Raw genomic sequence first — 15587 nt, 5'->3', positions numbered from 1 at the left:
TTCCTTTCTTTTTTCTGTTTTCTATTTTTTTTTGTTCATGCAAATATATTATAATTAACAGCTAGTCCGATATCAAATGTAGTACTAATAAAAGCGAAAGTATTATTATGAAGCTTGATTTAAATGTCTTCATGAAAACAACACAACAATATATACCTAAGTATAGTCTTGTGTTTCAACTTTTTGAATTCAACCGTAATTGGAGATGATCATATTCCTGTGTAGATGAATTTTAGAGATATATCTCACCTTAAAGAAAATTGAACTTGTTTTTTTATCTCTAAAGAATGTATATTTTGGCAAGAAGAACGAGAGTGGGTACCTGTAAAAAGTACTCTCAGTAAGTATTTAAGAAGTATATAATAATTCTATAAATATAAAATGTTAGACATGAAATAAAATTTATTGTGTAGTTTTTTTTTCTGAGATATAGAAATTGGTGTCTTTATAAGCATAGGATTGATGAATAGAATTGATGTTATGACCGTTGGTCATTAAGTCAGAATAATAATTATTAAGATTGTCCATTACAAACTTAAAATGAAAGTAAAAAAAATTGAGTTATAATTCATAATGCACAATAATGACCAAACTATAAAGTGACGGATCAGAATATAATTACATGTTAAAAAATAACCATTTTCAAGTAAATACATAAAATCTTAGTTAGTACGACTATTTCTTTGGCTATTACATGTTAGTATATGATGCCTTGTCAATTACTATATTTAAGCACAATAGTGACACAAACTTGAATCATGATGGGTATAACAGTATTTATTAGTTTATTTTTATTTATCAAATCTGTAAAATAATAAATAATTAAGATTAATTTAGATGGTAGTATAATAAATACCTTAAAGTTAAATTAAAAAGCTTTATAAAAGATATATATTTTAGAAAAAAATGTACATCAAATTTGTCTCAATTTTCATTATATAGATGATAATAGATATACCTAAGTTTTATACAGAATTATTTTATTTTATTTTAACAAAATATATATATATATATATATATATATATAATTAATTAATTAAACAAATTATTTATTTAAAAAAATAAAAGGTAAATGATAAGATCCATAATTTTGTATATATTGAAATAAATATAATTTTACATGTCACTTAACATGTAATAATTCTCCTACTAATAGTTAAATAATTTCAAAAATATTACATGAACATCAAATTAATCATCCAAAGATTAAATACTTCGAATTAATCTTTATAAGATATCACCGTAAGTCAAATTATTCATTTTTAAACTATTATATGAAATGTCATCTTACATGTCACGTGTTATAAATGACATGTTATAAAATGATTAACAGTTTTGTTAGGTAGACAATGATTTTTATAAACAATATGAACAATGAGATCTAAAATTGACTTAATAAAATAAAAAAATACTCCACCCCTAAATTACCTCCTAAACCTTAACATTAGAATAATCATGCACATCTAGTGAATTGAACATTCAACCATTGATAACTGTGCATGAGTAAATCAAATCCAAACAAATAACCATCCAATTAAAAATAATGAATATAATCATCTGCATACCTATTAAATTGAACATCCGATATATCTATTGTTCACATTGTTTAGTATTCTTATTGTCTACCTATACTTTTCCAACGACTAATTAACATATCATGTCAATATTTGATATGTCATAAATTTTTATAGAGTACGTTAATTCTTAAAAACATAAAAGTGACTATGTGAGCTATTTTTATCTTTAAAATTTTAAAAAATAAATCAAGTTAGTTAGACAATTGTATCTTATTTTTATTTATAAATCTTAAATTTTTAAAATTTTTAATTAGTTATACTAATTTTAAATTCATTTATCATACTCTACTCAAGCACAATTCTTTGTCCACATAAAAATAAAAAAATATATTATCAATTTTATTATTCTTTATGTATCTAATTGTGAATATAAATAATAATTATTACTAGAAGCAATTAACTATTAAATTACTTTGTGGTATGTGAAAGTAATATGTATATTCCGGTGACACTTAATATTTAATATGATATATCTACAAAAGAATTAATTAGACTCACAATAATATATTTCAGGACATTTACGTAGTACTGTTTTCACAATTAATTCATAATTCTTTGTATTGACATTAAAAAATAAAAAATTCATGCCAATTATAGGTATAGGACCAATGTAGTATGGACGATGTCTTCTCTTGGGACCGGTTCTTTAACGGCATTGTTAGAAAAAGCTACCGAAATTACTTTTATGAGTGGTGGGACATGGAAAATAGACTAATTCATTATATAGTTTTAAGGGAAAAAAAAAGGTAAAAACTTGTAACTTTTAAAAAAGTTTTCTCCCGAACACTTTAGGGGTTAATTTGATGTGATTTCATCGAGTTTAGGGTCGGGTATAGCTCTCAAAAGTAGACCCGGTCATTATTTCGGGTCGGGTCCGGGTCATAGCTCGAGTCACCCGAAATTGGCCCGGTCATCATACACAATTAATATTTTGTGTTATTAGTGATGGATGATGGCTATTATTATGTGAACTTTAAGTATTGTAAACCTTAATATTTTGTGTTATTAGTCATTATATATAAGACTATAAGTTAATGTTTTATGTTTAAAATGCATAAGACTTTAGACTAATGCATAATCTTATGTTATTTGTATTGATTTAAATATTTGGTGTTATTAGGCAATATTAGTATTGATTATGGTTATACTTTAACTTTAGAGAAGAGTTAGTTCTTATTAATTTTACCATGTCAAATAATTGTTGGAGTGTTGAAAATTTGGATATTTTTACATGCTAACTTACAAGAAGGTATAAGGTAATATAATGTATCGTGGCCCGAAAGTGTATAGGTTTTCATCGGGTCTAGAGTCGGGTTCGAGTCTAATAAATAGGCCCGATATATATTTTGGGCCGGATCTGGTCACATCAAACCCGGTTTCACCCGACTAATGCACACCCCTAGCTAGAATAATAACTGGACAAAAAGTCATTTAGTAAAATAATAATCTAATGATTCAGATCATTTCATTTTGAGAATTAACTATATTTTAGTTGAACCTCTTCATAAAATGATGAATATGTTTAATTATTTCATAGGTTTATGTAATTTTATTAATTTTTTAAATAAGTTTCTCAAATTTAAAAGTTTACAATTTGGCATTTGTCTTGGATAAATTAATTAGACCTATCTCTATCAATAGTTCTCGTTAAAGAGAAATGAAATATTTTAAAAATATTTTTTTTAAAAAATTATTTAACAGAGACTTGATTCAAAACTTTTATTCAATATAAAATTTAAATTAAAAATTTTAAACTTTAAAAATTTAATTAAAATATTAAAAAATTATAAAGATTTAAAGAATTATTGAGCCTCATGACAAAAAAAAGCTTCAATTAATTTTGTTAATACATCTATTGTTGGGTCTATTTTTTTTTTTTTAATTGGAATTTGTTTGTGATGATTTGTTATCATTTGTTACTTCTGGTTATTTGTTGAGGTGCTGAGAGCCAAGAGAGGATAAAGCATAATATTTGGGAGTCCATTAAAGTTTAAACTATAAAAAAATATTTATTGAAAGAGACTCCTAATTTGACTAATATCATTAGTTCATTACCCTAATTTAATACTCTAATTTTGAATTTTGTTCTTGAAAAATTTATGTACATTATATAATTAATGTATTATATAGAGTGAATAATAAAAATTATAAATGTGATCTAAATTTCAACATATATATATATATATATATATATATATATATATATAGAAAATAGTATTTTTTATTTATAACGTTTGCGATTTTATCAAAAATACTTCTAACACTTAGTTCTACTTAATATTTTTTTAATATTTTTTAATTTATATCAAAATTATTTAGACGTTTACTTTATGTAAATGTTAATGTTAGTGACAATTAATTTTTTTTAAAATAGTTTTTTGATATAAATAAAAAATGTTAAGAATAAAATTAAATAAAACAAAAACATTAAAAGTAAAAAAAATATATATATTTATAAAGCAAAGAGTACTCAAAACATAAAGAAAATATTTTAGATGTTCCAAAATTTTGTGTACTAACAAAACATAAACATTAAATAATTAACATTATCCACTGTTTTATAATTCTGTAGTAATGCTCTAAATGCATAGCATTCTTCTTCTCAAAACTTGTATTTTTATTGGATAGAAGTCAATATTACCTAAAACAATCACCTATTGGTTTATTTCATTTCTTTTCTGTTATCTTAATCTTTAATACATAAAAAATGATAAAAACTCGTGAATAAATTAATATATTAAAAATAAATCATAAATAAAATATATATAAAGAATACTTAAATCTCTAATTTATTTTTGTAAACTTACCTTAAGGGTGCAATTCTATCTGCATATCACATCTATGAAACGGACAAATACTAATTCTGCACTGTTATTATTGGTGCATATATCAGTCAGTAAATCTGGAATTCTCCAATTAGCAACGTTATACATCTGTCAATTTATCTTGAATGTCAGAATATAACATGTTTAAGGTCGCCTGTTTTATTGGTCTACATATTTGCCAATACATCCTCAGGGAGCTCAGAATATAGCTAATACTATACATCTGTCAATATATCTTCAATAACAATGCTATATATGCATTCGCATCTGCTAATGTGTATTCAATGTCAGAGTATTATATGTTTAGGTCATCTGTCATTCTGGTGTATATATCTGTCAGTATATCTTCAATATCAGAATATAACAGGTTTTAAAGTTTTGATCTGAAATAGCATTATAAAAACAAAAATACGAGCTGCAAGTGTTTGAATGTTTTGTCTGTCTTTTTCATAGATTTAATTACGATTTCTCAAACTTTAAACAGTAATTTTTTTTAACATAAGATAATTCTTTTCTATTTTCAAATTTTATTTCACAATTTAAATTACACCTTTATTCATGACCATATTGTTACTGCTACTATTCTGCAATATGTCACTAACATCACCACCACAAACATTCTATCTCCCACCAAAAACAAAGAATGCAGATAGGGTTTTTATTGTCACCTTCTCATCCTCTTCTTGTAGATTTTTATCTCTTGATCTCTATTTTTGTCTTTGTTGATCTTACTTTCTTTTGTCGTCATAATTGTTACTTCTAAGTCTTCGTACCCAGCGGTGATCATCACTCAATCTAGTTCTTTTTAATTTTATTTTTTATTCTCTTTTTCAATCAATACCCATTCCCATACCATATGCAAGTACTTTTCTTCAATTCTTTCTATATAATTGTCTACTGATTACTAATTAATTTTTTGATATATACAATGAGTACATTTAATTCTGTAGTTCTTTCACGTTGTAAGGTCACATTTTATCCTAATTCTAACATAAATTTTCTGTCAAATTTTCAATTGCTAACTTATATATAATTTAATTTTTTTTGTACTAAATTATATCAAATTTGTGAAAAATAAATAAATACAAATCAAATAATAATAAACTTAAGATGCATAAAACAAAATTGACCAATGAAAAAAAAAAGAAAATTGTTTCGTCAAAACTTAGCTTTTGAATATTTTTTAAAATATTATTCAAATAAAAATTATTTTAATTTAAATAGTCATTTCTAATAATAAAATTAGTGATTCTAAAAAGTATTTTTTATTATATTTAATTAAGTAACTGCCAATAAATAATTATCTTCAAATAATGTAAAACTTTAATATGATTTTTATATTTAACCTATAATATTTGAATTATATTATGAAATTTGTAATATTAGTTAAGATTAATGATTTAAGATTAATTATTACTTAGCAATTTCAGACATATCGTTAGTTAAAGGATATAAAACTATTATAATTAAAATTAAAAAATATCATCTTCTGATATTAGGTGATGATGTTATTTACCATAGTTATGATTTCTCACCATGAATAGGATTAAACACGACGCTGCTTGCTCATATTAATTTTATGTACACTGATTTAAAATTGAGAATTCGAACTCCAAGTTATCACTCCTTAAAGTTTGATTAAAAATAAAATTTTATATCAAATGTACCAAACATTTTTTAGTTGCAAACTCACCACCCTCTCCTTGCGCCCCATTATTGAGGCTATAAGGTGCCGTATTCAACCTCTTCTCCCTATCACTTGGCCACCTCGGCTTGTCTGTTGGCTACATCGATGAGCCTGCCAACCTGTAGTATTTATTTTGATGGGCTTATGATGCGGATCATAAAAGGAAACCTCAACATCGAGGTAATGCTCCACAACACCTAGAAATTCATTAACACTGCAAGAGTGTTTGCTATTAAAGATGAAAACTTGCAAATTATTGTGATTCTCAGAAGGCATTTCATTGATAGTTTTCTACTCCTGTGGAATAAGATATTATAGGGAAACCCACTTTATTTAGTTTTATAAGTTTTATTGTGTCGTTTTAACCATATTTTTTCTTTGGATTTGGATTCTCTAAATTTTGAATTTCACTTTAGAAGGTAAAGTATGATCTTTTACCCTTAAATAGTTTCTCTCTCATATTTATTCTTGGTCCCACCTATAAAATAAATGGTGAGAGATCACACTTTACCCTCTAAAGTGAGAATTCAAAATTTAGAGATTATTATCTTTTATATCTTTTTGGTTGAGCAGTTGGTTATTATGGAACTCTTTACAGCAAAATAATATTTTTTATTTTATTTCTATTTTACTGTTAAAAAATAATATTACCATCAGAATTTTATTGAAAAATTTTAATCCAATCCAAAACCAACAAATTATATCTGATGCATAAATCTGAAATTGATAAAAAATGGTGCTTTATTTGGTGGCAATAATTTCACATAATTAAAACTGTTATTTAATTTTTGTATCTTATCTGTATATTTTGACATATGATGAATAAAAAAATCAGCATACTGAATAATACTAATATTTTTATTGTCCTTTCACATTAATACCAGTCCTCCCAAAAAAATTATTAGGTCACCTTCTCAATGTATGTAATTAGATGCAGAGGTGGTAAAACAGATTAAATTTGTTGGACTGACTCGCTAAACTCGTTAAAAAAAAGGAGAGAGTCGAGTTAGGATTTAAAACTCATCAAATAAAAAAGACTGTCAAATTTACTGGTTTTGGCGGGAACGAATCGGCCGTCGGACTAAAATTTTTTATTTTATTTTATGTTTTTATAAATAAAAGAGTAATTATTATTACAAAATTAATAATTATATAATTTTTAAATATTTTTTTTAGTTATTAAACATGGTTCTATTGATAAATATTATTTTAAATAATTTTATTGAAGTTAAAAATTAATAAAAAAATATTTAAAAATTATATTATAATTTGACTATTTTTTATTTATATTTAATTTTTTATTATTATTTTTTTATTAATTTTAATAAATTTTATTTAAAATTTTTTTCAAGTGGGCTAATTCATCAGCCTACCAATCCACCATAAAATAGAACAGATTAGTATTTTAAATTAATTTTAGTTGGTGGGATGAAATAGTCCGTCCCATTTATAATACGAGCCTAAACGAGACAAAAAGGATAAACTCGAGCCGACCTACCTTACCACCCCTAATTAAATGTGTTATAATTATCTATGTTCGTTCTTTACCATCTTCGTCAAAAACTTTCGTGTATAATCTATTAGTCTAAACTCCAAACTGCCTTGAACTATTTCTCCTTTTTTTTAACTACTTCTCTTCCTAAGTTTCTTTCTATAAAAAATGGCTTAAAATGTCCTTTATTCTATGCAAAACAAATCCAGTTTTAGAAAGTGTAATTTTTTTAAACATAAGCCAATCCGATTTTTCACATTTTTCATAATTCGCTAGAGGGTGTAGCGAATTATGAGTCTTGTACCATTTATGAGTAACACAGCCTCAACATAATCCGCGATAACCTGTAGCGGATTACGTGCAATTGAGTTTCGCTACAAGGTGTAGCGGATTATATACAGTTATGTTTGTTGCATTTGCGTCTGGAAATTGCCAATGTTGTATTTACATAAAGGTTTTGTTCATTTATTTTATTTGCGTAAATTGTCTTTATTTTTATTAAATAAAACAAAATAAAAAAAATAAATCTATTCAAAGAAAAAGACTAAAAATTATATTTAAAAAGATAATAATATAATTTTTTATTAATAACGTAATTTTTTTTTTCTTCTTCTTTAATGTGGTATCTTTTATGCTCTCTTCTCTTTCAATCGTTACTCATTCTCTCCACGTTGGAGTATTTTTTTAATATTAAAGATCTGAACTTTTTGTGTCTATACTAATTACTAATATTTTGCTTGATATTTTATTGAGTATATTTAATTGCTTGATTCTTTCATATTACAAGATTATTTTTATCCTAATTTTAGTTAAATTTTTTTGTCACATTTTCAATTATATTAAATTTATGATAAATAAATAAATATAAATAGTTTTAAACTAAAAGAGATATTCATAAAAAAATTGAATTTAAAAGGTAAGAGCACCTTCAAATAATGATGCCAAAAAAATAAAAACAATTATTTTTTTAAATATTAATTATTTAGTCTTATCTTCAAATATTATTCAAGTAGATCATCTTTAGTAGTTTGTTTTTTCAAAAATACTATTTGTATATTAAAATTAATCACTAATGTATTTGTATATAAATATATATGTAATTTAATTTATTTTTAAGGTATATTTGTACTAATGACTGATTTTAATATACACGTAATATAATTGGTCTTTTTTTTTAATCATGAAAGTGTTAGTGTTCTTTAAGTAATTAAATATTTTAATATAATTCATTATATTTAAAATTTAATATATAAATTATATTGTAAAATTTATAATATTAATTAAGATTAATAACTAAAGATTAATGATTATTTAGCAGTCATAGTAAACACCATATTTTGGTCATGTCCTTTAGTTGAATGATATGAACCTTATAATCAACGTCAAACAAAATTTAATTGAGTTCTTTTAATAAATTATAGTAATAACCTCATCTCCTAAGATTAAGTGATGATGTTATATAATGTGGTTTCTACATGAACAACCTGTAGTTCAACACTACACCACTTGTTGTAATGTAATGATCTCATGTACACTTGCTGAAGTATTATGAAAAAATTGCTTTCATTATGCCACCTTCCCAATGTAAGTAATTGGATGTGTCCTAATTTCCTGCGATTTTCTTTCACCTTTTATGCAGCCTTGGGCCCCGCACAATTTGGTGTCTTTAGCTATAACCCTTCTAATCCACCCTTCAAGTGTGTCTCAACAAACTCTACCAACCATTCTAAACCGCCCTAAACTCCATTAATACAGCTACACGACTATATATGTCCAGAGCTCAATAAATTTCATGGCAGTGTAAAATATATTCCCATGTATAAAGAGGTCAAATTAAAGTAGTTTTTAAAAAATAATAAAAAGCAAGATAACATAGGAAATAGCGGAATTAATTTGAAGGTTTCCACGCGTTCAAAGTGATAATCCTGGTGGGAATGGAATTGACATGTTAACGTTAAGTAACGTGATACCTTTCTCTTTCTATGTATACATGAATACAATGCATTGCCCTTGCCCCCATAAGAAGAATTGGTGAGTAGTGAAATGGAATCTCCAACTATGGCATGCAGATAGTTGTTATAGAATGAAGCCACATGGCCAGCACCTCTGCAATTGAAGCAGTAGTGTCCCATCCCATCATCAATTCTCCTTTCGGTGTTTCCAAAATCAGAATGCCGAATAACGTCAAACTGAATTCACGCGATCTTTTAAACTCTGCTTTGTTTTTGTTCATTTATACTGGAAAACATCGGTATATTTTGTGCACTTCTTCGCCAACTCATCCTGATTTAATGAAAAACAAATTATGTATGTATACGTCACCATCAATTGTTATATATTTATCTATAAATATACATATATTAATTTATTTTTAATATATATTTTATACAATTTTTACTACCAAGAAACTTTGCCTTTGGCACGGAGATCCTATTGTTACTTCCGGTGGAAACAGAAGGAATAACAAATCGCTCACTTTTTTCCATCTTTGGAAAAATTTCAACTAGTCAGTTTTCGATCTTTCCCATATATGTAGCTCTGTGGAGGATATTTTAATTTAAGGAAAGCAGAAATGGTGATATAATTGGAGCAAATCTAATAAAATATTGAGTTGTCTAGATGTTGGTCGCTCCAAAAATAGGAAACATGAAGTCAATGTATTATGTATGCGTGAATAAAAAAAAAATTGAGAAAAGTATCTTTTTTGTCTTTAATGTTTGGAGTAAGTTATATTTGTGTTCTTAATATTTAAATCGTACTATTTGTATTCTTAATGTTTATAAAAGTGATTTAATGTTATTCTATTATCAATTATACTAATAAAGCAGATTATATTTTTCAATTATTTTAATTTAGATGTGTTCATTCTCAATTAGGTCTCACTTGGATGTGTTCGAATTTAATATTATACCCACTATTTGTGTTTAGATTCAATTATATCCCTAAAAAAATGAATTATGTAAATGTTATAGGAATTAGTTTCAACATTTGATGAACTATTTTTTGGAGTAGATCATTGATTTTATCCTAGACATTTGTATTCTAACTTCAAGAAGAGATTTTTAAAACTCAAACTAAAGCACCCATGATGTGTACTTGACGGCAGGATAACATTAAATCACTTTTACAAATGTTAGGGATACAAATAGGATAATTTAAACGTTAGGAACACAAATAGAATTTGTCCCAAACGTTGGGGACAAAAATGATACTTTACTAAAAAAAAAAAAAAGTCTACGGGCCAGCAACTTTGTTAAATTCTGACCAGCATATAATCAGCAAAAAAAGTAAGTTATTGAATGAAATCTCATACCATTAAAACTATCATTAATGACTATTTAATGGCTACAAATCACAAAAGTTCCTGCTCTCTAGCATTCCTCTAAAAAAAATTATCTTAACGTACAAAATAACTATTAAATCAGTTATTACATGTATAAATATATTATTTAATTTATTTTTAATATATATTTTATATTTTAATATGCATGTTATTAAATAATTAATTTTTAATATATACTTAATATAATTTATGAATTTACTTAGGATGCATGTATATATGTATGTCATGAATGCGTCACATGTCCTTTTATGCCGCTTTTTATAGTGTTTGGGAGGTGTCACGAAACTATTGGGCAACACTATATGGAGCGTTAATGGTTGTCTTATAGTGGTTTCTCGCATCTCTATCCAATTATCCATGAAAGTGACTCTCATTCATCAACATCATTCCACGTAATCTTCGTACGTCCACGTGTGACCTCAATTTCTGGAACACCATTCTAAGTGACAGCTCAATTTATAAGCTGGTTTCCATATTTTCACGATACACATGTATTTCACTGGGTCGAATTAATACCGAAAGTCATCATTTTTTGTGCATTTAATCCTTATACAGTGCTCATAAAATAATTTATTCCGTGGTGGACTGGTGGGAATGGGTGATTGACGGGAGGGATATATTTAGCGGAGGGGCCAGAAATTTAATTACAGGTGGTTTAAACTATACGTATATATAAAAATGATCTATTTTGTATCATAAATTTATAAAAAAATTATTTGAAATACAAAAAAATTAAATTTTTAATATATTTATTAAAAATAAAATTTTTTTATTAACAATAATTTTATCATATATTCTAAGAGTATATATTAGCTAAATTAAAAGAGAAATTATTAACCTATATTTTAAGGATATATTTCAAAAATATCATAAAAAAATTTAACTAAAAATTATTGATTTTTTTTTATATTTTTAACATATTGAATATATTAAAAATAAAAAAATTATTATTTTATTCTTAATATGTGTTTTTAGACATAAGTTAATTAAATAAAAAATATTATTTATATATTAAAAATTAGCACTATATATTTATATATAAATATATTAGTTATTTAACGTAATTTTAATATATATTTTATATTTTAATTATAATATATTATATATAAATATGTATATTTTAATTTTTAATATATATTATATTTTAATATATTTATACTAACAGTTAATTTTACTGTATGTTTAATATAATTATGTAATAATATGTATATATGTCAAACTTAGAATATATTTTAAATTTTGGTCCTTTATATTTTTTCCATGATATTTTATAAATTTAAAATTATTAATTATAATATCCCAGTGAATTTTAGAACGAGTTTTCTTTAATGGTATACAAGATTGAATTATTTTCATCTTTTGCATTATTTACTGTCTCAACCTATCAAGTATGGATATTTTATTAAGTTGTTTAATTTAAGTATCTAATATATTTTAGGCACAATACGTAATTGATATTTATTTAATTATTAAAATTAATTATTAAAATTAATTATTAATATAAAATATATGTTAAAATATAAAATATATATTAAAAATAAATTAAATAATATATATTTATATATAAATACATAATAAATAATTTTAATAATTAATTTTAATATATAAATAATATTTTTGTTATCTAATATATGAGTTTATGTATGTAATTATTTTTTAATAAAAAATAAAGATATTTTTACACCCAAATACAATTATATATTAATGTATTTAATTTTATTCTAGGTTTATATTCTTAAAAGAAATTTAAAAATAACATATATTATTAATTATTGATATAAAAAATATAAAATATTTTATATAATTATAAATATTTTATATAAGAATAAAGTTTCTGAATTTTGCCAAAAGTTTAAAAAATATTCCTAAATTTTATTTTGTTTTAATTTTGTTCTAAAAGTTTTTTATTTGTATTAAATATATCTTTGATGGCTAAATTTTCAAAAAGTTTAAGACCAATCTAACAATAATGCATGAAAATTATGCTTGATTTGCTTGTGTTAATGGGTTGTTCTTATGAAATTGTTATTGAATCGATCTTAAATTCTTTGAAAAATTAGCCGTCAAGAGTATATTTGATGCAAATCGAAAACTTTTGAGATAAAATTGAAACAAAATAAAACTTAGAGATATTTTTAAAACTTTTGTCGAACTTCAAGGACAAAAAATATACTTTACCCTATATATAAATATATATTGTGCCATTATGTCTAATAAAAAGTTGAAATTAATGTCTATTTGTCACGTATTGTGTATGTGTTCATATCTGTGTTTCATACTCTTTAAACCCTAAATCTTGATAAAAAAAAATATTTGTCTACACATTATTTTTTTAAAATTAAACTAATTAATCATAATAAGAAATATAAAAAGCAATTATAGTAAAAAGAGTAAATCAACTAAAGAATAAAAGAATATTAAGTTTCTTATTTTTTTTGGTTTGAGAATATTATGTTACTTTTTTTGGGCTTGCTTACACTATAGTTTCTATTTGTTATTGTACACTTGACTCTAAATGCACTAGTACTAGTTTAGTTGAACACCACGGCCACTCTAGGTCCTTCCACGTGTTGAGAGTTCAAATTTTTTTTTCATAAAACCAAAAACAATCTCACTACGTCTACGTTTTCTGAACAATCAAATGAAAGCATTTGAGGATTGTTGCTTCCTGTTAGCCCAATTGTAGCCCAATATTATTGGGATTGACCAAAAACCCTACAATCTGTCAGCGTTTTTTGGGCTTGTTTACAAATATATATTAAACTTGAGCCCATTTTAGAAGGGTTTAGAAAAAAAAAAAAGGCCTTACCCGAGCCAACGAAAGAGAAAAGCGTTATGACTTATGACGATTCAAGAAATTTGACTTGTTTCTTTCTTTTCTTTTTCCTTCCCACAATAATTACATGTTTTTTACTGAAAAAAAAAAAGAAATAAAAATAAAAACAGTTAAAAGCATTTTATGGCTACAGAAGATTGCGTGAAATTTGTGGATTCCAGAGTTAAGTCAAGTATGGACGAAAGTGACGATTGTGAGTCGAAGGAATCTGGCAAAACATTAACCAAGTGTTGACAACAATGTCCAGAAAATAATTTAAAAAAAAATAAAAAATCAAAAGAGGGATCATTACATTTTAATAATTCTGTATTCCCCTGCTCCCTGGTCCCTGCTGTAAAATTACGAATAAATTATTTTTGAAAATGTACAAATAAGGCAAAAGTGTGTGAATATTCAAAGGAGGCATTGAGAATTTGAAAGACAATTGTACTTTTTGCCATGTTGAAGCAAACAGAGCATGATGAATTGATGAGGTTGTTTTCTAACTCAACAGGAATCTATAATCGCATGCGCGTGAGTTCCCGCCATATTTCCCACTACTACAACATTTTCGAGTAATATAATAAATAAATAAATAGATCTGTGTATGTCTTAGTGTTAGAGTTGTCAAGACACATAGATAGCCACAATGGAAGGGAATGGATCAACTAAGAAAACATATAATAGAGGGGCGTGGACACCGGAGGAAGATCAAAAGCTAGCTCAATGCATAGAGGTTCATGGACCCAAGAGGTGGAAGACCGTTGCAACCAAATCAGGTCTAAACAGATGTGGAAAGAGTTGCCGCTTGAGATGGTTGAACTACCTTAGACCTAATATCAAGAGAGGCAACATTTCAGATGAAGAAGAGGATTTGATCATAAGGCTTCACAAGTTGCTAGGAAACAGGTGCGTGCACGTAATTTAGTCAAACATGTCAAATCATCTGGACTCTTCTCCCTTCTTATTGTTGTTTTATTGCTATGTATTAGGTGGTCGTTGATAGCAAAGAGGCTTCCAGGACGAACAGACAATGAAATCAAGAACTACTGGAATTCATGTTTGTGCAAGAAGGTTAATCCCAAAGATCTAAAACCCCACACTAGTTCAACTACGCCACAAGAAACTCGTGCTGACGAGGGAATATCATCAGCACTAGAAAGTGGAGGAACTGGGCACATGGAAATGAAGTTTGATTTCAACGAATTTTTCGACTTCTCAATTGACGAAGGAGCATATGCATTGGATTGGGTGAACAAGTTTCTGGAGCTTGATGTAATCCCAGAGAGTTCAACCGAGTAATAATATTTTGTACTTGTGTTCTATTTTGTTCTGTATGTCTCAATAAGTTTACTTATCGTCCATCTACTGCTATTGTTGTTACTATTCTAGGTGTATATTCCAATGATAATGTCTTCGCATGAAGATCACACTAAAGACCGTTAGATAGTTCAGTAAAACATATTTAATATCCATATAACGGTTTACAATATGATCTTCATGTGAAAACATCCATATTATTGAAGTATCCACCTCTATTCTATATGTATGAACGTTAGAAAAGAGAATGAAGAAGCAGAGAGAGTTTAATATAAATTGATAATGATAAAAATACATTGTCAATGTGGTGGTTAGCTAGCTGCTCATAACTTGTCCCACAATGGTTTGATGATATTTAGAGTTAAGCAAACTACTCTTAGCTTGTTAGGATATGATTTCAAAGGAGAACCAACACGCAAAATTTTTAGGAATATATACAAAATAGGAATGTTAGAACTCTTAACAAAATTCAGAGTTTAGCTAACATTAAGATTAGTAATAAAAAAAAAAAAAAAAAAAAACTGCGAG

General features: G+C 25.8%; 1 protein-coding gene across 1 annotated transcript; it reads left to right on the top strand.

Moving 5' to 3' along the window:
* The first annotated feature begins 14279 nt into the window (after nt 1-14279).
* Nucleotides 14280-15186, top strand: LOC107641639 (transcription factor MYB114-like). The gene is made up of 2 exons (XM_016345123.3): nt 14280-14648; nt 14732-15186. The coding sequence occupies exons 1-2, from the start codon at nt 14389-14391 to the stop codon at nt 15039-15041; spliced, it is 570 nt and encodes a 189-aa protein (XP_016200609.1). The 5' UTR covers nt 14280-14388; the 3' UTR covers nt 15042-15186.
* The last annotated feature ends 401 nt before the right edge of the window (nt 15187-15587 follow it).

Source organism: Arachis ipaensis, chromosome B5 (genome assembly GCF_059453495.1).
Source record: "Arachis ipaensis isolate K30076 ecotype BB chromosome B5, ASM5945349v1, whole genome shotgun sequence".
NCBI classification, from domain to species: domain Eukaryota; kingdom Viridiplantae; phylum Streptophyta; class Magnoliopsida; order Fabales; family Fabaceae; genus Arachis; species Arachis ipaensis.
Note: the sequence above shows the minus strand (reverse complement) of the source record. Positions and strands in the feature narration are given on the sequence as shown.